This window comes from Melospiza georgiana, chromosome 10 (genome assembly GCF_028018845.1).
Source record: "Melospiza georgiana isolate bMelGeo1 chromosome 10, bMelGeo1.pri, whole genome shotgun sequence".
NCBI classification, from domain to species: Eukaryota; Metazoa; Chordata; class Aves; order Passeriformes; family Passerellidae; genus Melospiza; species Melospiza georgiana.
In genome coordinates, this window is record NC_080439.1 from 9,584,227 (window position 1) to 9,611,705 (window position 27,479).

At 38.7% G+C, this 27,479-nt stretch overlaps 1 protein-coding gene across 9 annotated transcripts in view; it reads right to left on the minus strand.

Moving 5' to 3' along the window:
* Window positions 1–27,479, minus strand: part of LRCH3 (leucine rich repeats and calponin homology domain containing 3) — a 58,347-nt gene that overhangs the window by 7,464 nt on the left and 23,404 nt on the right. For 2 of the 9 annotated variants that reach the window (XM_058031476.1, XM_058031478.1), the window contains exons 2-21: window positions 26,513–26,657; window positions 26,034–26,160; window positions 25,399–25,504; window positions 25,076–25,212; window positions 24,005–24,114; window positions 19,763–19,856; window positions 18,773–18,893; window positions 16,176–16,324; window positions 14,763–14,839; window positions 12,023–12,115; window positions 11,559–11,610; window positions 11,291–11,428; window positions 10,010–10,057; window positions 8,960–9,013; window positions 5,858–5,938; window positions 4,507–4,578; window positions 3,598–3,646; window positions 2,989–3,102; window positions 2,254–2,372; window positions 632–769 (exon numbers count right to left, since the gene is read on the minus strand). In XM_058031476.1, coding sequence (XP_057887459.1) covers window positions 632–769; window positions 2,254–2,372; window positions 2,989–3,102; window positions 3,598–3,646; window positions 4,507–4,578; window positions 5,858–5,938; window positions 8,960–9,013; window positions 10,010–10,057; window positions 11,291–11,428; window positions 11,559–11,610; window positions 12,023–12,115; window positions 14,763–14,839; window positions 16,176–16,324; window positions 18,773–18,893; window positions 19,763–19,856; window positions 24,005–24,114; window positions 25,076–25,212; window positions 25,399–25,504; window positions 26,034–26,160; window positions 26,513–26,657 — 2,024 coding nt within the window. The remainder of the gene's footprint in view (window positions 1–631; window positions 770–2,253; window positions 2,373–2,988; window positions 3,103–3,597; window positions 3,647–4,506; window positions 4,579–5,857; window positions 5,939–8,959; window positions 9,014–10,009; window positions 10,058–11,290; window positions 11,429–11,558; window positions 11,611–12,022; window positions 12,116–14,762; window positions 14,840–16,175; window positions 16,325–18,772; window positions 18,894–19,762; window positions 19,857–24,004; window positions 24,115–25,075; window positions 25,213–25,398; window positions 25,505–26,033; window positions 26,161–26,512; window positions 26,658–27,479) is intronic. The other 7 variants (XM_058031484.1, XM_058031479.1, XM_058031480.1 and 4 more) reach the window with 6 other exon arrangements.

Sequence of the window (27,479 nt, forward strand, 5' to 3'; positions counted from 1 at the left end):
CACAGATTTTGACCTTTCTCTAATTCTGTGCTTTCCCTACCAAACAGACTGCAATACTTCCCTGCTCTCAACAGTCCCCTGACAAAGCCACTTTTTTTCCTGTTACCACAAAGGTATGACAGGATTCGTTTTGTTCCAGGAGATGCCGTTCTCCAAGTATCCTGAGTGTGTTCTGCTAAAATTCCTAAGCAGAGGAATTTGTAGTGCTGTGGACACAAGACTCAGCTTGGTCTCTGCCTGGTTTCACTGTCTTGTGTAGTGGGATCCTACTTGTTGTTACATTTTCCTGAACTTCTCAGTCATTTTGATCTTTTAAAATATCCTATTTTAGTTTTCATGCCCAATTGTCTCATATTTCACTAATTTTGAAGTTAATGTGCTTAGGGAGCACATGAAAACGTTAACATTTGCTTACAAGCTGTTACAAGTAATTTCCTTTAAATGAAACAAACCCAAACAGAGTTTCATTTAGTGACACTACAGACCTTTTTTTAAACAGCACAGATGGTTATTTTTTTTGTCACGTACATTCACTGAGGAGAATGCTGACTTTAGTGCCTGTCTGGATGACAGGGCTTTGCAGGCTATCCCTGTGGGCAGCCATAAAGCAGAGTCACTGCTGCACACTTACAACTGCAGGCGAGGGCACGTGGATGCTGGGGACAGAGCGGGGCCGCACGTGGTTGGCCAAGTGGCACAGCACGACGCCGTCGGTGAGAGCCGCGCCGAGGTCGCTGGGCAGGGACACCTTCAGCCGCGACTCGATGTTCTGTGGGACACCAACAGGGACACACAGGGGGCTCAGAGCTCCTGCAGGAACTCTGCACAGTTCCTGCATCACAACTCTGTCTGTCCTCATGGCATTGCCAACCAGCTTGCTGAATAACCCCAAGGAAAGCCTGTGCATTACTGTGGCCAGGGCTGGCCACAGCCTGGGAGCAACTGAGTTCAACGAAGAACAGCTTTCATTGTACAGCATGATGGACTAATGCAACCATTATGCAAAAATAATGGAAATCAGGCTCTAGGAACAGTATTTTTAACCATACATATCCTCACATAATGGTTTTGCCAAAGGAAGTGAAAATAATTGTCTTTGTGGGCTGGAGGACAACACAATTAACAAAAGTCAAGACAATATTTTTGCCTTTAAAGTAAAAACTGAACTATTTGGCATAAGCAGTCCTTTAAAAAGAAGATAGTTAGCATTTGCTTAAGAGAATGAATAAAAATTAAATTTAGGCTTTCAAACTCATTTTAAATGCTATGTGAATATCACTAACTTGTAATACTGTACAAAATTTAAGTATTAAAAAATAATATTAAGCTTTCCTGGGGAGCAGAACAAGAGACAGACTACATAGAAAGCAATCTGAGATAACATAAGAGAGGGTCTGCAAACACCACCAAGTTTTATCTAAGGTAGTTACCTTTCTCCTTTAGAGAAAGGAGACTGTCTTTACTTCAAATCTTCCCCCCAAAGAGAAAATTTTTTCTATCTGGAATGCTTATGGCTTTTAAGATTAGTTTCAGCAAATACATTCTTATTTATTGGGAAAATTTAACAATTAATTACAGCACCACAAGAAATCCCTTCATGCTCTGCAGAAACAAGTCTGTGGCAAAGCAGGGCAGTACCTTAATGCCCTGTGGCATTGCCAATATCCCTGTTTATTGTCATTGCACCTGGGCACAAACCAGGAGTGTGGTGCCCCGGGCAGACAAAAAGCATAAATATTAGAAACATTAGTGGCTCAAGCGTTCTGCACTTAACTAAGGATAAGGCAACAATCAACAGACAGATCTAGAGCACATGAGGAAACCAAGATGGCAGCATGACTGGCAGCAGTCTCTGCACTCCATCTGCTCATCTGTCAGCTTTATAGCAAAAAGAATTTTAAAAAAAGGCATTAACAGGAGACAGTAAAGGCAACTTTCCAGGGAGCTCCTTACAAGTGTGAAAGCTGATAAGGAAGAAAGGAAACACACATAAAAGCAGAGTTCACCAGACAGAAGACCTGACATAATTTATTATACAGAATTTGAAGCTGACTCTACCTACCACAAACAACCAAGCGAACACCACTGCACCCATCTGAAAGAAGTGCACAGACTGTACCACACCATTTCATTCTGTTCAACTGTGCCCCGTACTGGTTCAGTGAAACTTGTCCACAAGACAAAGGCAGATTTAGCAGGGTCACAAAGTGCATTTCCTGCTGTGTTCACATTCTGGCTCCTGGCAGCACTGACCTTGCGTAGCTGCTCTATCAGCTCCAGCTCCTCCTCCCGCTGCTTGGAGTTCTGTCTCACTCGAGGGTCTGCAGAATCATTAGCAGGAGACAAGGCACAGGTAGAGGATGAAGCAACAGCTAAAACAGCAGCATGAAGGAAAGAAAATCACTAAGCACAGTTTGGCTTTGTGTTGTTTGCTACTGCACTGCACACAAAGTTCCAGAATGGGTATGTTACATTCCTTTTCACAAATCTCCTTCTTACCTTTGATAATTAATCAATTAATGGTCTACCAACCTAAATGAGGGATGTCAACACATGATGATGTCAACACAATTCCCTCACTGTTTAGATTCTGATCTTTCTGTTGGATTGTAAGTCATGCACAAATGACAACAAAGTTCTGCCACATGTTGAAACAGTTCTGTCTTTCTCCAGAAATTGCACTTCTGTTACAGGCTACTGGGCAATGCAAGAATTATCAAGTTGTAGAAGGCTTGTGTGGCAAAGGTGTAAGTGCAGACCAGGATGAGCAAATTCTCACACTTGTACAGGTATGACAAAAGAATATTGGGCAGCTCCAAATAAAACCCTGTTCGTTCACAGCATATCTGATATCATCTGACTACAAATGGAATTCTAGAAGTAGTTCGATGATAAAGACCTGGGGTAACAAAACACTGCAAGCCCCAGGTAATGCAGATGTCAATATAATGTAGCAAAACCAGCTGATTTCTGAGTTTTATAACCTACCTTTCTTGGCTCCATCCCTGACAGCTGTTCGGAAAAGGAAACTCTCGGGTCGCTGGGAAGGGTTTCTATAGGAAGGCGGGGCTGCATGGCCAGGATATGGAGGGGAAAGGTGGACTAAACAAATGTGGAAAGGCACAGGAAAGGAAGGAGGAAGAAGGAAATGGTTAGAGTTAAATAGGAAATGGGTACAGCAATGTGGTAATTAAAAGAACAAACCAAAAATTTTAATGCAATGATGACAAAATAAATTACAGCCATGCATGATAAAAGCAGAGCAGGAAAAGGCACTTCCAAGGACACTTGCATGCAAAGCACATTCCACATACCAATTCCAACAACTGTTCTCACTCTTGCTGAATGCATCTGTGTGCCAAAGTCTCTATGAAGGCCAAAACCAGCCAAACCCTGTGCTCTGCCTAAGGACATACTTCATCCCTTTTGTCTCTTCCCTTGTGTTTTTCTAAGGAGACCCAAGTAACTGGGTAAATTCTCACACAGAGCAGTGCCACAGACAGAGGTGGGAACAGATGCTCCCCTTTCTTCATAGGACAAATAAGCAAGCAGGCATTTTGATCTTATTTTTCAGAATTTTTTTCCTGTCCCTGTTACCTGTCTGAGCAGTAGGTGAGCCAGGGGAGATGGTAGATCTGTCATCACTCTGTGAACAAAAAAGCAGAAGAGCATGAGTGGTCCTAATCTGGAAAAGCTTTGACTACATTTTAATTTGCTGTGTTTTAAGAAAAGCTCCATCCATCTAAATGTGTTTCAGAAAAATAACCAGAAATAAGAAAAACCACTGTATGTTGTTTCCCAAGTCTCATCTTTGCAAAGACAAAGTTTTTTTCTTTTACAGAAATGATACAACTGCTCTTTTTCCTTAGAATAGGAATGATGAAACAGCCCTGACTATGCAATGACAGATCATTGTTAACTTTTCCTTCCAACTCAAACTGAGAAGTGCTCTTTGCAAAGGGGACAGGAAAAAGCAGGAATTAAACAACATGCAGAACTGGCAATACAGCACCCCTGACAAGGCCACTCCTCTTTGACACCTTGCTGATGCAGTACTGCTATTTACTGAACATCTGTCCCCAGTGAAACAAACACACTGTGCTTTCATCACAGTGCTTACACAGACTAATGAATTCTTCTGAGGAATGAATTCAGCACAGCAGTTTCCACAGAAAAGAAAGAAACCTGCAAAGAATACAAGTGTACTTTTGATGAACTCAACTTGATCAAGAGTAAATGATCTTGTACAGAAAAAGCAACATCAAAGACAACTAAGAACCCCTTGGAGCAGAGATTGGTTACCATGTTTTATGGATCAGGCCTCCTGTAGAAACAGCCTAAAGCTAAGATGAGGTAATACACACTACAGTTTAATCAGGGGAATCAGGTTCATGCCCTACCTGAACTTTTGATTAGATGAGGACAGACTAACACCTGTTTAAACCGATGTGTGGATCCAAGATTTTTTTGTTGGCTCTAGTGGTGAATGATAATAGCAAGAGATACCTTGACAGGACTGAAGGTAGAGGCACTAGGCAGGGTAGTAGCACAGCTTTCTTGGTTCAACCCTGAGAGTGACTGAATGCAGAAAGAAAGAGAAGGCAGTAGCAGAGTTAGTGAGTAGCTGACAGGTACACAAAGGTGGAAGTAAAAATGAAGAGGTGATCACAATCACATTCTTAGAAACACTCAACAAGCAGCACATCAATACTTGCTGAATTATACTTAAAGCCTTCCTATCCTCCTGAACTTTCTGGGAGGTATAGTACTTCTTTTACATATAATCCAGTGACATTAAAAACAGAATTAAGAACAGTGAGTGAGGCAAAAGCTTCTTTAGTAACATCTACGCCATCAGAAAAAAAAGAAATTTTACCCTACAATAGTCCATTCTAGGCAATCACTAAAAATAAACAGCTTCCTCATTCCTTTGAGGATGTTATGCATGTCTGAAAAATCAGGGAAACCCATGTACCAGAGGCTCAGTAATACACAGTTTATATCTGCCACAAACACTAACAACTGGTCCTTGTGATTACCCATGAAGTAGATGAGGTTCTGTGGGTAGAATCTCACTCTTGGGGAATATGTCAGTGTCAGGATTTACAGTGTTGCCATAAATAAAGTGCAGTCACATTTCAATTATGACCAGTGTCAAACCCAGCCAAATAAATAACTTTTCCTGTTTAAAGAACAGGGGCTGTAGTTGTGCCCATCTGTCACTGACAGGCAGATCTAGGAGGCCAAATCCTGTGTCTCACTGAAAGCACCATCAGAATTTCAACATTTGAGGACTGAATAGCTCACTATGCTTTCTGAAACAGCATTCAAATAGCAAAGTGACAGTGCAGCACAGGAAAGAACATCAAATGACATCTGGAAACTCTACACGTAGTGAAAGATATATTTGGGAGTTAATTTTTAAAACATTTGCAACTTTTCTGCCACTTCAGACCAGCACAGCCAGAAGGACTAGAAGGGAAGGTTTACACTCAGGGCAAGCCTTAAACACAAATGTTTTTAGCCCCTGTAGAGACTTACAGCTGATCCTCAAGAACGCCTCTTTGTCCAGAGCAGGGCAGAGCCAAAATGGTGGGATTTTTTTTTAAGAGTTTCAAGTATCACTTGTCTTAGACAACACATTAGTTAGCACATGAGAACATTAAAATAAATCAGAACTAGGTGCTCTGTACCATCAAGGTATCTGCTTATTCCTGTATGAACAGAGCAGGGCAAGCTTGACACAGATTAAGAAGGAGGAGTCACCATGCACACAGCCAGCAGTGGGCACAGGGAAGGGGACACAGCACAGCACAGGAGGGACAATCACAACACCAACACACTGCATGCTCTTCACCTGTTTGCGAGTGCCTGGCCTCCTTTTAATGGTATTGGTGTTATTGTCAATCTCAAACACAAAGAGAGGCTCAAAGCCATTCTGTCAGGGACAGTGAGGAAAGAGAGAGGGAAGAAAGGAAGAAGTGATGCAAAGAATGACTGTGAGAAAAGGCAGCCACAACACCAAAGGAGTCAGGAGGCTGCAGCTCAGACTTACACCACCCTCTGCACATGCTGCACGCAGTCTTTAGGCCTAGCACTGAAGTCACAAAATTTTCCCTGTGCCAGAAACAACTGCAGATACAGGGAGTGCCAAAGGAGAGCCCAACCAGAACTCTGCATGAACCAAATAAGGATATTTTAAGAGAATTCAGTTATTAAACATTTGAATACACAAATGAATGCAAAGGTCTGAGAGAAAACTCCATGGTACAAGTCTGCCTAAGTCAAGTCCTGCTTACTTTACCCATAACCATTATTATTTGTAACATACTGTTGCTTAACTTAAACGCAGTCTTAACTTCAGATGTTTCAGAGATCCTATGTGCTAACAGTAATGTGACAGACTCAGGCTACGTTTGAGACCACAACAATAAAACAACTCAAGGAAGGGAGCATAAGGCAGCAATGACACAAAGGTTGTGAGAGGATGAGGTCACAGCAGCTGCCTGATGCTTCTCAAGCACCTTGTGGGCTTCACAACAGAGAAACTGAGCAGCAGTTTCAGAGGTTGTTTTGGGGTTTTTTCCCCCTTTGACAGCAGCCACATTGTAAGGGACAGTGTGGGAGAAAACAAGAAACTATTTGGAGGAAAATGAGATTTAGAAGCAATGAAGGCTGAAACCAAGTTATTAGCCAAGTCTGAAAGCTTAACACCAGCTCTGAAAGTAATATCCATTGTAACAAATGGAACTATCCTTGTGAGAACAGCAAGAAGTTCTGACTAACATAAAACTTTTATTTTTTCAGAGAGGCCAGTGATTACACTTCTTTAACAACATTTTAGTCTGGTTATCCATTACAGGTCAACCCAAAGAAATCCACCACAGTGTGCAATGAAGTTCTACAGACAGACTCACTTCAAATCACAGGTATGCAGGAGGAACTACAACTAAAGGGAACCATTAACAGCCACACAAGGTATGGGCAATCATTCTGGGACTTCAAACCAACTGTCCTGACATTGTTTATAAACAGAAGGAAATGGTCAGAGTAACCTGTGCAACATGAATACATTTTAATTTTAATTAGTGATTAAAGACAACAAAAAGATGACCAAAAGAAATACCAAAGATTTTAAAAAGGAGATTCACAACTGTAATTTTTTGTTAAAGCAGTAACAATGTCAGAAGAGTAAAGTAGTAAAATAAAAGTTCTGCTTTTAATTGCTTTTTACTTGTTTTCTAGCTATGTATTAGATTTAGTACTTTTAAAAGCTTTTCCTTATGGCCTCAGAAATTAGACCTAGCTAAAATTGAAACACATAAGGACAGGGGAAGTTTCAAATGAAAGATAACAGAATATAAAAAGGTAAAAACAATGTAAACTCTAATAATTTTTTAAAGCAATCTGATGACCATTTTCTTGTTGTTTTTACCTTTACACAAAAGATGGAACAAATTCATGAGCCAGTATGGGCCTAATGTTTCAGTTACAGTAATAGCCACAAACAGCTGCCCTGGCATAAGTGATCATCAGGCACAGTGTGGATTTCCACCACAGAAGACAGCTACAGATCACAAACCCCTGCATTTCATATACTATTATAATTTAGTGCTGCTGAAAAATATGAGGAACCAAAAGAAAAATGAGCAGAGAAATTATTGCTTTCAATCCTTCCTTGCCAGCCTGGTCACTCTTTTTGTGAAGTAAAAGGATGTAACTTGGTTAAAGACAAGAAAGGAAACAAACAGCAATGTTTGTTTCAATGTAGGAAGCCAGTTTCAATGTAGTTTCTGAAAATTCGGTATCTTAATTTACAACAAAGGTCATGTGATCACAAAATCAAATAGAAATGGGGTTCCTAGAGGCATCTTCAAATATGTTCCAAAGACAAATTCACTGACAACAGAAAATCATCTCAATCCAAACTACTGCTGTTCTACTGCTTTTTATGACTTAACTATGAAAGTACATTTTAATATGCTCATTGATAGTGATTTCTCTAAACAGCCATATGATTATTAAATTTCTCTCTAACATTTTAAGCTTTCTTCCTCACCCACAAAGTACTAGTCTTACAAAAGCAGAAAACCCAAAAAGTCTGAATAAAGACACAGTAAATACCTTGACCAACACATTCAGGAGAGAGACACTCTAACCAAGAGCACTGCCTAAAGAAAATTTAGGCTGATAATGCAAGCACATAAATTAAGAAAATAAATTCTAGGCATGCAGTCATGCAACAGCAGGCAAATCATGTGTATTTTTAATTTTCTAGACATGGATTATGACATTAATTAGATTTTTTAGTTGCTACATTGCTAAGATGCCACAAAGGAAGTAATAGCATAAAACATGAAATATGTGCACACTTGTTTTTATTTTTGATAAGTGTTCAAAATAGATTATTTTTAAGACATTTGCCCTAATAAACAATAAAACTGGATGAGGAGTATTTAATGATTTGTAGCATTCACAAGTAGAACACATTTTTTCTTGTGCCAAGTATTTCTAACACCCATGTGCAGGACACAGACAAGTTAAAGCAGAAGGCTGTACTAAGCATTAAAACTGCTTCCTTGCCATTGAAGAGCACTTCAATTAGGAAGCAAGCTGAATGGCAAAGAAATCAAACCAGAACAACTAGAGATGAATTCTTCATCTTAGAAACTATTCTTTACTATCAGTAATTGTCTTCTGCTCTCAAACAAAATATAAACTTTAATTATTTTGTGGAAAAACATCATTGTATTATTAGCAAATGTCTGACAGTAAAAGTGTCAACACATTCATAACATCGTAGTTCACAGCTAAGATACTTTTAAAGGAGGTGGTCATGTTTTATGCTATTTAGATTAGCTCTAAAAGAGTTGGTCTAATCTGAGACAATCATTACATGTTGTCATTTCTATGCTCTAGAATCTGCCACAGAAAAAGGCCATTACGTGCAGGATCTTACCACTAACAAGGCACTATCATCAGTATGCTGAGACCTTCTGGATGGAAAGGGACACTGGGAGGTGGGAGAGATGGAGCAATGTCAGAAACACACACAATGTCAGAAACACATGGTATGTGAACAGACAGACATTTTGGAACATGTACTGCTTGCTTATAGCACTGTGAGGCTCTTTAAAACAATCCCTGAAGTGTCTGTAACTCTGTAGGAACACACAGCCTCGTGACCCAGGAACTACAGAGCAGCCACATTACTTAAGGAATCAATTATTCTGCTTTCTGTGTTGTGTCAAGCAAATACAGAACACTATGCATTCACAGTGCTGACTCTGGTAGAACAAAGGACCTTTTAAAAGAATAAATTAAGAACAGAAAAACATTAAGAAGAAAAAGGAGCAAAAAACTATTTCAATTACCCCATGTTTTGCTAATTTTCTAACAAAAAGAGTTAGCTGCAAAACATTGCTAAAGAACTATTATATTTGTTATAATATTAAAAGTTTTGATCTAATTAACACTACCAAGTGACTTTATAATCAAAATCACGACATGATTTTGATTATAAATACTACATTATTGTAAAACTATAAAAAACTTATAAAAATATTTATTCCTTTTTCTGACAACCCTCAAAATTCTAAAGCTTAATATGTCTGGGACAACTGGTGATCTAATAACAGGAAACTGGGAGAAAACTGATTTGTGAAGGATGACTATAACACTGTAACTTGACTGAACACTCCTGTTAGAACATAAACTGCACTGCTCACAAGGAGCAGGTTAGAATAGAATATGAAATATATTTTCTGCAGAGAACATAGGAAAACATACAAAAATAATAAAGCAACACACTTGGACAGGCAATCTACATGAACAGAAGAAAATTCTAGGCTGAGCCCATTAAAAAAACCCCAACCCAAGGCTTAATGGTATGTGAAAAAAATATGCTATAACCCAATTTTGAGGTATTTTCCACAATAAGGATAACTCTGATGGAGAGCTAGGAATTTAAGCGCTGACATCCATACTAGTGCTCTTACTGGACTCTTACCTCACTATCCATTGGGCTTTGTTTCTGAGGACTTAAGGAGGCTTTATGCTACACAGAAAAAGAAAAAACAAAACTTAAAATAATGTCACAGAGAAACAAAAGCACACAAGCAAGCAGTGTAACTTAAAAGTGTTTGAAAACAGAGGTCTCACTTTTTAAAACAGAACGTGCACTGGGTTCACTGAGCTGAAACTTCCCTAATATTAGTAAAAAATCAGCCTTTATTTCACATTCAAACAAACAAAAATTTAAAATTATGTATATGAAAGATGCACAATAAACCCAAAATATAACTCATGTGAGGAATTTAACTGCTGAGAATAAAGTGGTCATGAACAACAAAGGAAACAGAAGAAAAATACCCAAAAATCAAACCCAAACCAAAAACCCCAGGAGACTCATCAATGAACAACATGCATCCTATAAGCTTAATCTTTAACTAAAACACTGAGCTGAATCTTTAATAAGCAGCTTTACTACAAAATAGTGCCAGAGGCCTAAGAATAGTTGTTGCTAATGAAAAGCCTGGTTTTAGGCAGCTAAGACCTTTTCCTAGACTAACTTTATACATTAAATATAAGCAATAAACCATGCTTTGCCTCTCTGCAGACCACTCTAAACACAAAATAAATATTAACTGTAATATTTCTTAAATTTGTGATGGTAAGTGTCAGGTAAGTGACCAGAGCAGCAAACAGTACAACAAATTTAAATCAACTATCATATTAAAAAACTGGCATGCTAAACAGAAGACATGAATGCAGAGATAGAGACAGTGAAGACACAGTGCTCAGAGTGAGTGCCTGACGTACCACAGGCCTGCACCCACACTTTACCCAGAACAAACTTATTTTTTTATCACAAAACAGCAAAATAGATCAGGCAGCATTAAATTTTTGTGTGTATGATTATTTCCTCCCTGCCAAATATGTCTTCAAAATTAAACTGCCTCTATGCCTTCTCAGAGAAAGGCCTCTTCTTTCTTAAACCAATGCCATCACATCTATGCAAATGAAAATTGAAAGTATGAGGTGAAATGTGCAAAAATCAGAATTCTTTGCAACAATCACATTTTGGATACATCTTCCATCTTCTTCCTCAGTTCTAGCTTTGCCTGTATTAAGCTACAGCGCCAACACTTAATGGACTGAAATGGTATTTGTCCAAATTCTTTATGAAGTGCCAGGAGTATAACATACAAGCAGTAATTATCATGGCAATTAGTTATAATTAAGGGATTTAGAAAAGATAAAATATGAAGTAGGTACTGAAAGGAGGCACCTTAAAGTCAAGGACAGCTTCTCTCGGGATCTGCTTGGTTCTCATCCTCTCCTCCTCGTACTGCAGGGCTGCCAGCTGCGCCTCGCGGCGCGTGCGCTCGATGTGCCGGCGCTGCAGCTCCGAGTCCGCGCTGGGCACCTGCAACCAAACAGGCACCAGGGGCTGTGAGGCTGCAGATGGGCTGTGGAGAAACTGCCCACGTCTAATGGGGACAACACTTTGGTTTCACATCAAACCCATTCAAAGCTATGTGAATTCTATGTGTTACCTGGGTGTGGTGACTTGATAGCGACAGAAAATAAGGTGAATCAGGCAGGGGTCTGACAAATGCAAAAACAGAGAGTAAGTAGACTTTTAATCTTAAATCCAAAAATTCTGCATACATGAATTGTCAGTGACACACAAGTAGCTGATGAAATCAGAAGAGTAACTGTCTACTAACAGCTGTGATGACGATTTAACACTGTGAATGACAGATTTTGTGAGTCATTTCTATTTCTTCTCCTGAATTGTAATAACATTTTTTTACAGCACAAGATGTACCAGTGGGGTTGTACACTTGGCCTACTACATTGACATACTCAATACTTTATACCCATTCTCTAAGAGTAACCAAACCAGGAATTTTTCACATGATCCTCATTTAGAGGAACAACTGCACAATATGATTATTTGAGGGAGGGGAAAGCAATAAAATGAATCAGCAGAAACACTCAATTTCTTTTTCCCTACCTCTCTGTCCTGTCCACATAACTCCTTAGTATTTGATGCTCTCTGTCTTGCATCAAATTTAGAGTTTCAGGTCTTCGTAATTCATCTGTATCCCTGCAGGTAAGACACCAGGTGGAAGGGGATTTGGCCACTGATGCATATAGACTACTGTCAGATTAATTCCACTTTAGATTACAACTGTTAGATCACAACTGCAAGTCAGATCACAATTGCAGTTCGTAATTAAAACACAACTTGCTGAATTAACAATGATCTAAAAATGCACAAAGATGGATTCTCTCTTTTAAGACAATATTTGGGTTATTGCAGGCCTTATTCTGCTCTGGAAAGAGCAGAATTATTTTAAACTTCAGGAACCCTGGGTATTTTCAGCACAAATCTGCTCACCTCACCAATCAGGTGACTGCCAGTGACACAAGCCCTCAAAGTCACAAGGTAAACAAGAACCCATCTGGCTCTTATCCATCACATCAACAATAAGAGAGAAATTCTGCAGTCAGTTCTTTGCCAGAAGGCAGCTGTAAGCACTGAAACAATTCCCAAGGTCCACAGCCTACAGCATGTACCCTGACATGTTGCTGCCTACAAACAAAGTTGATGGAAATCAAGGAGCTTCCTCTTGACAGCCTAAACTCTGTGACCTTGGCTCCTGGGGCAGCCATGGAACACAGACACACTTCACCATGCATTTCCAAAAAATGTCAGTCCAGCTGGCTGTGTGCACACTTAGGGCCTTTTCCTCATGGAGATGAGATGTGGAAGACCCAGATGTTACAGGTCTCTTCTGTTACTTAAATTAGCACTGAAGCACATAACAAACCCATTACTTAGAGCTGTTTTGAACAGACACGACTGGGTTCAGCTCAGTGCCAAGGAGTGTGTTCAGAGCAGAGTACACACAGCTTTGGTGCATCAGGAATGCACCACAGTCTGTCCAGAGGCATAAACTGTATTTATTTAATTGAATCAACTAATATAAGTACTCTTGAGATGAAGTCTGTGTTACATCCAACTTTCAGTTTTAATGGCTCCAGCATGCTAAAGAAAAAAAAAAAAGAAGAGGCTGGCTGCCAAGGCACTTGCACAGAATTACTGGGGAAGCCCTTTACAGCTTGTGGTTGCCACAAAATAAAATATTTGACTAATACAAGCTTAAAATACAAAAAATTACTCATTGTCATATGGCTGTTTTTACACAATTTTGAAGGCAATAACAACATGATCTGGTTTTAGTGCCTTCATCATTTCACTCTGCTGCAGCATAGTAAGCTACAATTCATTCAGATTGCTGATTAACTACTTCAGCATGGAGATCTCCTGCTATCCTCAAGTTAAATTTTGAAATCACTGGATAGCTTACTGAGCTACAACTTCCTTTATCATTAACATCTGTCTATGTAAACAGCAGCTCTCCCCAGCTAACCAGCCTTCTCCAATTTCCTTCAGATTTATCATGGAAACCAGGGTTTGCAAGGTTTAATTATTTCCATGTTGACCACAAACGTTCAAATAAAAAAAAAGGAAGTAAACAAACAAGCAAAAAGTCAATTTTTCAAACGAAGAGCACTCTTTTTTTGGGGGAGAGCATGGCAGAATTGCTATATCACTTTATACCTAACCTGTGGACAGGATAAGGACTGCTGACATATGCTGAAATAGCTACCCTCCCTTATATCAGTACAGCTACTGTATCTGCACATTTTCTGCACATTTCAGAATACCTATTAAAATGTTGCCAAAACTCTGGAAAAATTTATACACTAATCTTGGTTTAATTTGCTCTTTCAATACCATTTCAGAATCCATTAAAAACTGGTTTCTACTGACAGTATAAGTAATGACCTACTTAGCACTAGCAGTTGTCTTTTCCACCACTCCCCCACCCCCCAAACATTCCAAGTACAACTGGGCTGGTTTTCTGTGGAGTCCCTGCAAATTCACTTTCAGAAATGCTTCAATAGCATAATAAAGGCTCTATCAATTTTAATTTGCAAGAATTGTTTTTTATCATTTATTTGCTTATCTTTTTTAACTAGACATCCAAAATTCTTTTCAGAAACCTAACCACCCCTCACTGATACTCTGTCAAATTCTGACCTTTATATAACAGATAAGCATTCTCTCCAATAATCATTAAAGTAATCAATTAAGAGTAATCATTAAAGAGCAGGGGCATACTTCATCAAAATAAACAACTTGTTTTCAGAATTGATTACCATTCTATCCCTTCTGCTGATGTAGGCTCATGATTATGGCCCAGAAAGGTACTTTTTAAAATAAATTAATCTTCCACAATACCAAAACCAGCAGGAGACAACCAAGAATGTGTCCTCACAGCACATCAGATACTCCATGCTATCTCCATCCTTCCTGCAAGTACCTTTATCCCTTTTGTCCTCTTTGCACTACAGCTTAAATCAACTATTCAATCAAAGCACAAATTAAATCACAAAAAGAAGATATTAAATCAGTATAAAAATATGCACTTTAATTATGCAGATTTCTTTAACCAACTGATTTTAAGTCAAGTATTGGCAGAGAACAGCTATGCCTTTTGCTCACTGCCATTATTAGAATTCCAATTCCTAATTTGGAGCAATAATTTATCAAAAAAGTGCCATACACACTTCTGGCAAAGCAACAGGAAACAATGCCATTTTCTAAAAATGTTCAGTAAATACATGCTCTGTATTCATCACAAAATTCTGGACAAAATTATTGTTGCCACAGTAATTCTTACCTGTTTTGATGTAAATGTCTTCTTGAATCCTCTGTTCTCTGAAAGTCTCTGATGGATACAGGCTTTACTGGTGAGCTCTAAGCAAAAAACCACAAAAGACTAAGCTAGCAATTTATTCAGAAAACTGTACATTAATGCCAAACAATCTCTCTGTAGAGCTCCATCTGTAACTACTGGTATTTAAAACACCTGACAGCAAAGCACAAAACACACGTCAGGGATGTTCGTTTCCAACCAAGAAAGCTCACTCTTATTTTTTTCTCCAATTTAAATAAATAATAGTTTCAAGATTAAATATGCTGGTAACTTTGGGAGTTTAAAACCTCCAGTATTAAGAATCATGCAGAGAAGTTCAGGTAGGTATAAAATTTGTATTGAAATGGAAATACATTCTTTGGAGTTTAGCTCTACAAGTGCAGAGTAGTGAAGATTGGATTCTCAGAAATATAGAATAAAGAAGCTGATGGTCCTTTACAACATTCTAAAGACAGGTCCCAGAAAGACTAAGAAAGCAAAACATGGGATTAATAAGAAGACTCTCGATTTAATTTGAGCAATGAAATAATTTATCCTATTGGGAACAGGGACATATTGCCTTTGGTGTTATTTAAAAACTTCCACTGACACCCATTAATATAAGAAAATAGAAACTTAGAAGAAGTTAGAAGAAACTTTTCAAGATAAACGTGTCAATTTTCACTCATGCCTGCATGCATGCTGCTAATGCAGTCAGCTTTCCTAAGCAGTCTTTTTAGAGAAACTACTCCTTCAGCTAAAAGCAGTTTAATTTGTATGACTAGACAGACCCTGAGGAATAGCTGCTGTCATGCTGACCAATGCCTTTTCCCTATCTACAGCAAGGAGTCCTTGGGTTGCATTGCCTACAGTTGACTTAGGAAAGTTTTGCTCTTGCATCTGTGCTTCAGCTTCTGTGATCTGATATTGAATTTATGAGCTTTGTAAAGTGAATGCATCTCTCATATCTGTGTGACTGATTTTAAACAGTAATAAAAGGTTCACAAGATAGGGACCAAGCTCCTACATAAAAGCTAAAGCTCCCCTTTTTTTCCTTTCTTTCTTGACGTAGCAAATATCTTTCTGTTTCAAAACATACAGAACTTGGAAAGGACACATCTGAATCACAGCACCACAGTTACTGTTTAAGCAGAGCAGCCACAAAGATTTTTTTCAGACAAGTTATTCATGTAGTCTGTACAGTGAGCCACTGAACTGTGTAATTGTGTACATTGATATTAAGAACATAGAAGGAAATATGATGTGGCTAAAAATCTGTTTCTATAGGTTCAGTTTCTGAGGACTCTCTCCAGAAGGGTAACATCCAAATGACTTAACAGGGAAGAGTTTTCCCAAGGGCTGTGCTGTGAACTGAGTGAACACAAGGGAAGGCCCCACCTCGTTGGAGATGCGCCGCTGGTCGATGTAGGCCATGAACTGGGAGCTGAGGCTGTCTGTGTCCTGGCACTTGGGCTGCCTCACCTCCTCCTCCTCCTCCTCTGTGGCACAGCTGTCAATGTAGTCAATCTGATCCAGATCGTGTTCCACTTGACAAACACACACAGAGAAAACAGCCACTGTTAGATAACCCATGAGAGAGGACAAAACCCAGCAATGCAGCACGGTCAGGAGCTAAGGCCCTGCTTTTTCTACCATCTGGGAAAGCTCAGCCTGAAAGCTCCTGGATTTTGTCAGGCCCGCTAACATTAGATCAACAAATTTTGAAATAATTGTAAAATTTATGCCTTTTAAAAAGCAACAAGGAACATGTATGAAGGAGGTAGTTTTATACTGCTGGCTGCAAATACTTTTGCAGTGACTGAAAAAGTAAATAATGTGATTTCCTTTTCAAAACCAAAAACTACATATCAAAGTATTTCAGCTAATATCAAGATTGTACAATGACCTGTGTATATTTTGGAATAATTTCTCTTGGTTGTCTGTCAGAAAAATCAGAATGCAGATGACAGATCCTTCTACTAGTGTTACTACTACAACAAAAAAGAGAGCAGCATGTCTAAGTTATCTGGATGCAAATACAAGAAATATAAGAAGTGTATGTGGAAATAATGAACAACACTACAGAAAACAACATGATTCCTCTAAAACAATATAAGGCGTCTACAATTTTATTTTAAAAGAAGAATGAAAAAGAAACTAGGAATCACTGAAATGAGAGCAAGAAACAGCACAGTGTAGTTGGTATTGATTTTTCTTTGTGTGGGAGATACTAAGTAGGGCAATTTTTTCACTTGTCACTGCTTTTCCACATTCTGCCCAGGGATTCTGAGAGTCATGACATTGAGCAAACGCCCCTGGTGAAAAATATTGCACTGGGGATGCAGGGGAAAGTATAAGTTCCTTTTCAGAGCACTAGAGATTTCTTTTTTCTTAAAACTCTCCCCAAACTTGCTCCAGACTCTTGCAGACATTCTTCTTTACTCCCCCGCCCCTTTCCTGCTTGTCTAAAACAGACTTCTCTTTGCCTCACCACACAATCTAGCAACTGTTACTGCCAAAGCCACCCCCTCTGCTACTACAACCATCCAAAACTACATTCCTATATACTGTGGCTTCATTAAATTTCCATCTCAGTTTCAAATCTTAAAAAAACCCAAAAAACCCAAACTTCCCTTCTTTCCAGGCTTGCTTATTAAATAATGATGATGATAATAACAACAACAATAGAGAAAAAGGTGAAAGATATTAGTAGCTGTGTTAGGAACTGTAAAACTGCAAAGCATCTGGATCTCTGACAGCCACACGCTATGGTTTGTGCCCCTCCCAGGTACACCTACTCATGAACTGATCATGCTCCAGCTTAAAAGTCTGCTATAGGCATTTTGAAATCCCTGGTGTGCAAAAGCCAAAGAACAAAATAAAGTTAGTCTTGGAGGCAGAGCTGGCAGCACTACCTCTTATTAAGGCTGCCCAACACTCCCTATGACACCATATCTTCAATTCTTCTAACTGCCAGAATGTAACTGTTTGAAATTAATTTCTTCCTCATTAATGTGTGAAAGACCTTGAGTTAAATAAAAAGTTTCAGATATTTCTAGAAGGTGGCAAAGAAAACAAAAAATTGTTTGCACAGAAGACTAAGACCAAGAAAAGAAGATGGCAAAAGATAAAGATGAGAAGAGGAGAGAAGTGAGGTCATTAGATGTAGCTGGGAAGAGTAACACTTAGAGAAAATAAACTGTAGCCATCAGGGAAAATGAAAACCAGGGAGCAGCTGACAAAGAAGAAGATCAAAGTATATGCAGATGAGATCTAATAATAAGTACTGCAGAACAATGGAGAAGAAGGAATGATTGAGAAAACAAACCTGAAGCACTGTTAAAATTAAGGCATATAAACAAAAGGAGACACTGGTAGTAGAGATTGCTGGAAGTTAAAATGAAAGAGGACTGGAGATCAAGAAACATGGAAAGCACAACCACCTCTTGAACAACTGTGAAAGTGATCCTGTGAGACTGAGAAAGCACAACAAAGCACTGCCACTCAACCACCAGCCCCTCCTGGATGATATTGAAGTTTGGATTAAAACCCAAAACTGGAATGAGACACTAGTACCAGTCAGAAATATGAAATTCCCTGACAAAATTGCTCATCCTGTTCTCACAGCAGTTGGCACAGAGCACTGACAATGTACTGCTGTAGTAAATTTTCCCCAGAAGCTCAAACAGCAAAACTCTATGCACTGAAATTCAATATTCCAAAATACCATTTGAAGCAGTTGAGACTTTAATATAGGACACAGCCAAAAGCTGACAAAGTTTTCAAGAAAATGCCAATTCTGCTGCTATTTGATTTTGCCTTTAACATCCTTAAAACAATAGTATTTTTACAGTTTTCACAACACTGTTTTTGTGTAATTCCACCTAGACCTTTCTGGTTTTTTTCCTCTTTAAACAAGCTACTATCTGTAGGAAACATGCTGGAACTTTAATAATGATAACAATAAATACTGTTAGCCAAAAGTCACTACTTACCTCCACCATTAATTACAACTGCACTCCCTCTGTTTTCTTGGTACTGACTTTCTCTTCTCAGTCTCTGCTCTTTGGTGAACTCTGCCACACGTAATGGGAGATCTGAGAACTCATCTGTTGGCTTTGGAAAACAAACAGTGAAGTCTGGAAATATTTCTCTTCAGAAACATAATTTTGTAATCTACTACTTCTTTATTTGTCCTTGATTTGTATTTCAATTGCCCTGCTTTACAACCACAAAACATTGATTTAAAGCAAAAGACAGCCATAATGTATTGTTTTAAAAAAACATAGAGTTGAGCTTTCTTTAGAAACCAGCTACCTACAGTTTTGATTGCAGTACCTGCATGTGACTGAAAACATCTGAGGATGGAAAATCCTAGCACCTTCTCTAAAATCAAGTTAGGAGTGCAAGTATGGAGTATAGCTCACTGTGGCACTTCAGGTCTTGGCTATTTTCTGGATGTAACAAGAGGAAAAGGGAACTTCTTCCTGGCAATAATAATTTACAGTCTTTTGGCGAAGAGATCATATTTTCCTCCTTGTAAATAGCAAACAGATTTTAATGTTTTAAACAAAGGAAGAAGACAAATTTCCAGCTGATTTACAGAGCTGAATTTTCAGGTTCAGATTTATTTTATTGAAACATCTTTTCATGAAAAATTAGAGTTGACTCAGCATTGTAATTTGATACTGTTACAAAGTCTTTAAAATGAAGAACCCTATTTTTCTCACTTTTTATGCTTCAGTAAATTAACCTCTCATGCATTGTTTTACACATTGCTGTTAATACTTCCAACTTGGGGTCTATCCCATATAAAATTAACCTTGCTTTTTCTCCAATAAAACAACTAACAAGTAATATTGGCTCAAGGCAACCTGCACACCAGGACATGCATGTTACCCATGGAATGTGCTTCCAGATGCATACATTTATTTATCTTTACTGTACAGTACTGCAGTCAACAGAAATAAAGCTGCAACACTTACTTCATTCCCTGACCACCTTTTGTCTCCGCTGTCCACACTATTGAAGCCAGAATCGAGTGCTCCATATGGACGACTGGAATAGAGCTCCTCATGGCTGTCAAACACACAGTTTTAGTTACTGTGATGGAAACACCACCAAAAGCTTCTCAGCCATTACACAGAATAAGCCACTCAGCAGCAGAATAAGCCACCAAGCACACTTGCAGTGTGTTCACAAGCTCAGCATGTCTGAAAATCTCACTCTGCACTTGCTACAACAGAGCAGGAGGCACATGCTGACAGCTCACCATCCCTGTCAGTCAGCTGTCACCTGCCACTGCCTGGCCCTCTGAGCTGAGCTGATTCAAAGGACAGATCCACTCTTCTTTTTCCCAAAGAGAAACTGTGACAAAGCAAACTGCAAACTGGTCTCATATTTCTCTGTTTTGCAAGTCAAACTTTCATTTTCTACTACTCAGATGTTTTGGTTGAAAACCACTGTCAAACAAACCTTGACATAAATATGTACAAAAGTACAAAATCACTGAAATTACAGAATATACTACTTTTACTCAAAACTATGCAGCATGTATTACATAAATGTCTTCTGTGATGTAATTACATAAGAAACTGAAGTTACAGTACTTCAGATGCATCATAATACAATAACTGTAGAAGTACAGTTCTCATTTACAGAGCTGTGTCAATGACATGTCTAGACAAAGGCATTAGACATGTGCTCAGTGGTACAATACATATAACCAAACAGGCATACAGATCTTTAAATTTCTGGGCTTAGAAACTACGTAATTCAGCATATAGCCATCACAGATGTCAACTCTGGCAACTGCTGCAGATAGCTACAGTAAAAGAGACAATGGGACTTGTCTGATCCACTGCAGATGGCATTTCACAATGGCTCAACTGTCCTACTGGCACTCGATGCCCCAGGGAGAACTGCAGCAGTAATTACTACATAATGCACAAGGAAGAATGAATTTCAGGAAGCTAATTGCATCAGCCCATCCTAACTAAATTGCAGGTCATTTTCTCACTGGCACTGCTCTCAAGTTGCTGCTCCCTCTGAAATTCTAGTTTCAGGAAACACTTATTTTCAAATTATTATTATTATTATCTTAATAGAAGACCAACAGACTACTCTCAAGGCCTATTTTAGTTTTCAGATAGACATGAAATAGCAAAGAAGGGATCCTTCCAGGAGAGATGGAGGCTACAGATGAGACACATTAAGCCATGCATCTGTTTCTATGCAGATGTAGACTAAAAGACAAGCTCTTGTATCTGCATGGAGTTTTGATTAACTCAAATCCACTTTTAGGGCCCTGTATTTGAACAGAAAGATCATCTGCACAATAAACCATCAGAAAGAAAAAAGCCAAAGAAAAAACCAACTCCCTTTTTCTGGGTGGGAGGAAAAAAGAATGAAGTCACCCAATGTAGTTAGAGAGTTACTAATTTGAGTAACTGACAATAGAACCATAATTATTCCAACAGTTCATAGAACTTACATATATTTTAAAAACATGGATCAAAGAAAAATCCATCTGCAGTAGGATTCTATTTTAAATGAATCAATATTTTCAGCATCTCCTGAGTGCCTTGCTGTAAACTGAACAATTATTACAAATTAAGGAGCTCAAAAATGAGGAAGTTTTGATACAAATTTTCTTTTAGCCTCCCTTTTCAATTGGAGAATTTGTAAAGCTTTACATCTAACACTGAAGTTAGCTGGAAGCTCAAAAATACATAAACACTGTGCCCAGGACTTCTCCTTTTTAACAACAAAGCTCCTATCTGTCTTCCCAGCTCTCACAACTAAACCCACCTATCCAATACTACACACGTTGCACATTTATAATCATACAGCAGCCATCCTGAAATCAGCTGAGACTTGAGATTTTTATTCCTCCCCGACCAACAAGCCACAAGGAACAATCACTAGGCATTTGGAGAGATCACACCATTGTGGGGTAACTACAGCTTAAAGGAAGCTGTGTAAAGCTTGAAATCAAAGGATGAGAGGCCAAATGCCTGCTAAGACCACCAATGACAGACAGTACTTGCTGCCATTTCCAGGTCACACTAAAAGCTGTATCTTTACCTCCTGTAAGCAAGAACAGTTGCCCACGTCCCAGAATATTCACTACACTGGCTCACCCATGAGTACTTGGTGTTTTAAAACCTTTTAGCTCCAGACTGTGCCAATCTGCCAACAAATGCTACACAGCTTTGACAGTTCTGCCTCCTCTCAACCTCATTCCCTCCAGCACCAACCTGAGCTGCTCTGAGTTTCACTGCCGCAAATGAGACTGGCTTGCTGCAGCTGAACAAAACTTGCTACAAGATAAATTTCACATAGCTTATGTTTGGAAGATGACTGTCATTTAGAAAAGGACCACTGTTAACACTCTGGTTAAACAGTCTGATAGAATTTGACAAGGCTAAAACAATCAATTAGCTGTGCTAGAACCTCCAACCCACATCCTGCTATGGTGTTTCAGAGCATCTTGTTTTATTAGCAGTATCAACAGCCTTGCTATTAAAAATGTTTGACAAATGTGAACTGACAGCATGACACAGATTTCCTTAACTTTAAGAGTTTCTACCACTCAGACTCTCAACTTGAACTTGCATGGTATTACACCAAGCTGATCAGATAAACCAGCAACCAAGTCTAGGTGGACTGACTGGTAGCGTATTTCTATTGGTCACCTTTGAAGATAACAAACACAAAGCTCTTGTGCTTTGCCTGGAAATATTAATTGTATCACAGCTGAAGGATTTTATTTCTTTCATCTTAAATTACATAAAAATATAATAACTAGGGATTTTCTCTTTCACAGGATCATTCCACAATTTTCTCCTAATATGTGCTCTGCTCCGCTGACAGTTCTTCCATAGCTACATGAAGATGGAAGGAATCACCTGCAACACTAAATGCCCTAAACAGCCCAGTAACAACAAATAATTCTACCACCACCTCTTATCTCCTCTTAGGTACAGAAATACAGCAACGCCAGTTGAAGCTCATTTCATACTGCTGAGTCTGGTAAAAATCCTAGAGAAAAGTTCTGCCCTTGTTTTTACATTTACAATTTCAAGCTATGATTAAAATATATTAATTCTTTTCATTTCACAAAAGCAATTTATGAAAATTTCCAGAGCAATACACAGCTACAGACAACAATTAATCAGTAAACCTACAGCCCACCTGATTTTGAATTTCTCTTAAAAATTAACAAACTATGCTAGAGCTAAACAGATCATGACACTTTCTAATTTAGAGTCTTTTCCTTTCAGAGAAAGGACAGTATCCTCAGTATTATGCAGAAACCAGCTGGACCAGCTTGTATTGGAAATTGATTAACCCTTGACATGTTCATATGCTGCCCTCATCTAGAACAGTAACTTATGACATTCAGTGCTGATGAGGAATCACTGTCAGTTCCTCATGCAAATTCTTCTTCATAAATCTGACTCATGATGATTTACTGTGAAGCCCCCTGATTTGTGTTTTATTGCTGCTAAGGCAGCAGTATATCCTTCAGCAACTCACTCCTCCACACATTATTACTACCTTCAAAGATGACTGAAGTAATTTTTATATATATTCACTTTCATACTTCACTGACTGCCTTTCTTCTGGATCACATACCAGAAATAAATCTCAACTCCTGCTTTTTGCTAGACATCTTAATTTAGCAGCTGATATGGCTGACTGTTCCAATATTTGTGTTACAATGCCAAGCAGCAGTGCCAAGTGACAGCTTGCCAGAAATAACAGTTTACTAACGGGGTGGAGATCAGCATTTACACCTGCGGTTTGAGCACAGCCGTTATAAAATTCTGTACAAAAGGTTAAAAATCACAGCTGGGATATCATTCACTAAGTCTGTGGAAAATATTAAAATCTTGTAAACTGAACATAGATGTTAACAACACAGGAGCATACCCCCTGTATTGTTTATTATTATTCTCTTTTTACTGCATATCAGCTCTGACACTGCCTTCCCTATGACACTGCCCAGGTCATCTCCTGAACCACTTCTCAGTTTTTACACCTTACTAGAATGCACCATGAAATACCATAAACAGTATTTTTCAAAACCTCCTCAATGCACTTACCACTTACCAAAGAACAATCCTTGATCTGTTTTTTTTTTTTTTAAGAAACTCAAGGTGGACTGACAAAATTTTCCCGAATGCCATTAAAACTGGGAGCATGGTTTGTGCAAAACTTACCATGATCCAAATCCCATGGGTCTCCTATCATAATCAGGCAAGTCTGGAGCTATCTTGCATGCTTCTATGTTCAGGTATTTAAATATATGAATTTTTCCTTTTATACATATCTTAAAAAAAAAATTAAAAATCAAGTAAGTATAATTTGACAATATATTTTCAAAATACACTACAGACATTCAAGATGCAGTTGAGAATAATAATAAATGAGCACATTTACATCAGTCAATGTATCTTTTATTCTAATATCACTGCATTTTAGAGGAACACCTATAGTGGAGCATCATGGGATGCCTGTGGTAGACAAATGGAAGCTGTCCTCCAAGTACATCTGGTCTGCAAGCAATTCTGTCAGTTGGATGCTGAAATTTCATCATGCAAACAAGACATGAGCATTCACAAGTACCAGAATTTATACCCTTGGCATCAGAACAGATGCATCCCACCCATGCCCATATTTGAATGGCAGTGGCAGACTGCCAAAGCCAGCTCAAATTTACAGTCAATGAAGGCAGTAACAGCTGTCTCTGCTTTCACAAGGAAAGCAAAACCCTACTGAAACTACAAGTTACAGCAAGTGCCCCTCTTGACTCTGATGCAGCAGCTCACAGTAGAACCTGTAATACTCAGGGGCTCCTATACCCACACTGAAAATCAAATTAGTCATTAACAATACTGCAGTTTCTAGCTCAAAGGCCAATTTGAGTACTCTGCTGCAAAGTGGATCAGCAAACTGCAGCACTGAGGCCTCAGTCAAAATTTTGACATTTGAGTGACAGAAAATGAGTCTTGCCTAACAGAGTTTCCTCTCTCCTCTGCTGAAAGCAGAAATATTCAAGCCAACATTAGGGAATTTTTTTGTAATATTCCACAGCAGAGACTATTAATACAGTAAAAAGAAGAAAAGGGATTTTTCAAGCTGTGCTACATATTTAATACTTGTAGACAACAGAATGTATTTAAAGTTCTCTTGTTCTTAAGTAACAAATATGTAATTAAATCCTTCAATTTATAACTTAGTCCTGCCCAATTTAGCTGAACTTGTCATCTGATTTTGTAGCTGCAGTTTACCTGTGCAGGGGGGGACTGGAGAGGGTTGTTTTCTAACATGATGGACTGAAGATGTCTGAGGTTCCTATAACAAACTGGTATTGTTGTTATTTTATTGCAGGAGAAATCTAATCGAATCAAAGGCAACTCAGCAAGCTCTGGAGATAGAAAACAAACATACAATTCAGAAGATTAAAAGAGGATAAGAAAAAAACCCAAGGGTATGAAAATATGTGTTTCAGAAAACAATTAAGCTGCTTCTAGCTCTCAGGGGAAGAAAAAGGGACTGAAAACAGAGAAGTGTTTGAAGTTTCTGCTGTTAGAGTGGAGAACCATTTTCTCACCTTCAGGTAAACGCACCAAATTATTTCTTCTGACATTTAGGTCTCGCAAGGACTCCAAACTGCCAATCTGTGGAGGTATTGTCTGTATTTCATTACAGCTCACATCCTACAAAGAAGGGGAAAGAATGAGTTATCACTGTCTAAGTCTCTGTTGACCAAAATATGCAGGTGTACTTAGAAAAAAAAGACAGCTATTTATACAACAACTCAGATCTGTATATTCATTCAATCACACTGCTGACATGGAGCATGTTCTCATTTTAAACACAGAGGGAAATAAAAGCTTTAAAAAACGAAGCATTCAGATGTAGAAACTTATTTCAAGTTACTCCATAGTATATCAGGTAGCACAATTTGCTACATAAAAGCTTTCTGTCAGAAATAAACATAGCAAGAACTCTAATTTCACCAGGTCTTCCTTTCTAGAATAGGGAAGACATTTAAACTGACATGGATCAGTTGCTCTCCAGTGCATCTTCCCCTCACATAAAATTCTTCTAAAATCTCAAAGTATTTAAAACTCTTTTCTAACACCTCTATATAAAATCAAACACAGTTAGAGACACTGTGGCAGACACAGATCATCCTTAGCCAAGAGCAGAACAGTAATAGTTGGAAATCAAGTGTATACTCACAAGCTCTGTCAGCTGTCTGAGCCGTCCAATTTCTTCAGGTATTGAAACCAGCTTATTATTACTTGCTATCAAAACTTTTAGTGGTAGACTACAGAGGTGTACTGGCAATGTTGAAAGCTGGTTTCGACTTTTGGACAGAAAGAAAACAAAATAATCATAAGCCTAATGAGAAATATTCATGCAATGAAAGACACAAAAAGCACACTCCACTTAGATGATCAAATCAGTTTTTATGTAATTGCTACAAAAGTGGTTCCATGAGACTGTTCTTCATTACTTGCTTTATCTAGTTATGTGTGAACAAAATCTGAATATCAAGGCTGATCAGAGGCTTTTGAACTCAGTGTGAAGCACTGTGAGGTTTTTGTGCCCTTTCAGGGGCTCTGATAAGTGACCATGCTCTGTCACAAAGGAGTGTGTTTCGGCTTAGTGCAAAAGCTTTCCTCATGCTAAAGCACAATTGGTAAGACAACTGTTACCTGATATTTAGAAATGTTAGAGACTGTAAGTTCAGAACAGCCTCTGGGATATATCGAATGCAGTTCTGGTACAGATTCAGAGTCTCCAGGGAGACAAAGTGGCAGGCCTCTGCTGGGAGCTCCGACAGCCTGTTCCGGGACAAGTCTGCAGGGGGGGAAACCAGAAAGAGTCAGTAAAGCTGCCTTAGAACTTCACTAAGTTCCTTGCTTGGCAAGGTTGTTTTGGTTAAACTTCTCTAACCAAAACACCTACCAAATTGTTACACTTGAAGAATCTGTATGTTTCCTTGGACGGTTCCAATTTCCAGTCTATGGGCACAAAATATCCATGAGCATTACTCTCCTTCCCAAGCTGTATTGTGATAAATAATGCAGTTGGCAAAGGATTCTTTTTTCTTTAAAGGTCAAGGAAAGCTGCTGCTCATAAATTCCAAAGGGCAGTTCCCACAGACACACACCTACAGGCCCCATTTCCTGACACACCCAGCTCTGAGTTCTGATAGAAGCATTACCCAGCCTCCAGGTATGCCAAAAGCTCACTACAGCAGGGGCTGGGATGGATATAAGGTTCAGCAGGGTGCACACAGGTAAGAAAGCATGAAAGTCATGGAAACTTCTAATCCACCAATACAAAAAGTTAATGGGGAACATCATGAAACCCCTTGTCCGTTCACCAATAAAAATTTTAAAAAATAAATAAATTAAAAATCACTCCCCGGCCAATACACAAACACCAAGTGCTTCTTTCCAGCTGGTATCAGGCTCAAACATGACCTCAGCTTCAACTTGTCCAAACTTGATTTTGAAAAATCAACACTTTAAATGAATGTTTCCGACAGCTCTAATAGTGGGAGTTAAAACTACAAAATGATAGAAGGCAGCAATAAGTTTGCATTGCATATCTAGAATAGTTTTATTATTTTATGACAGAAAGCAGTTTGAGATCTTTGCCCTATTTTTCTACTTT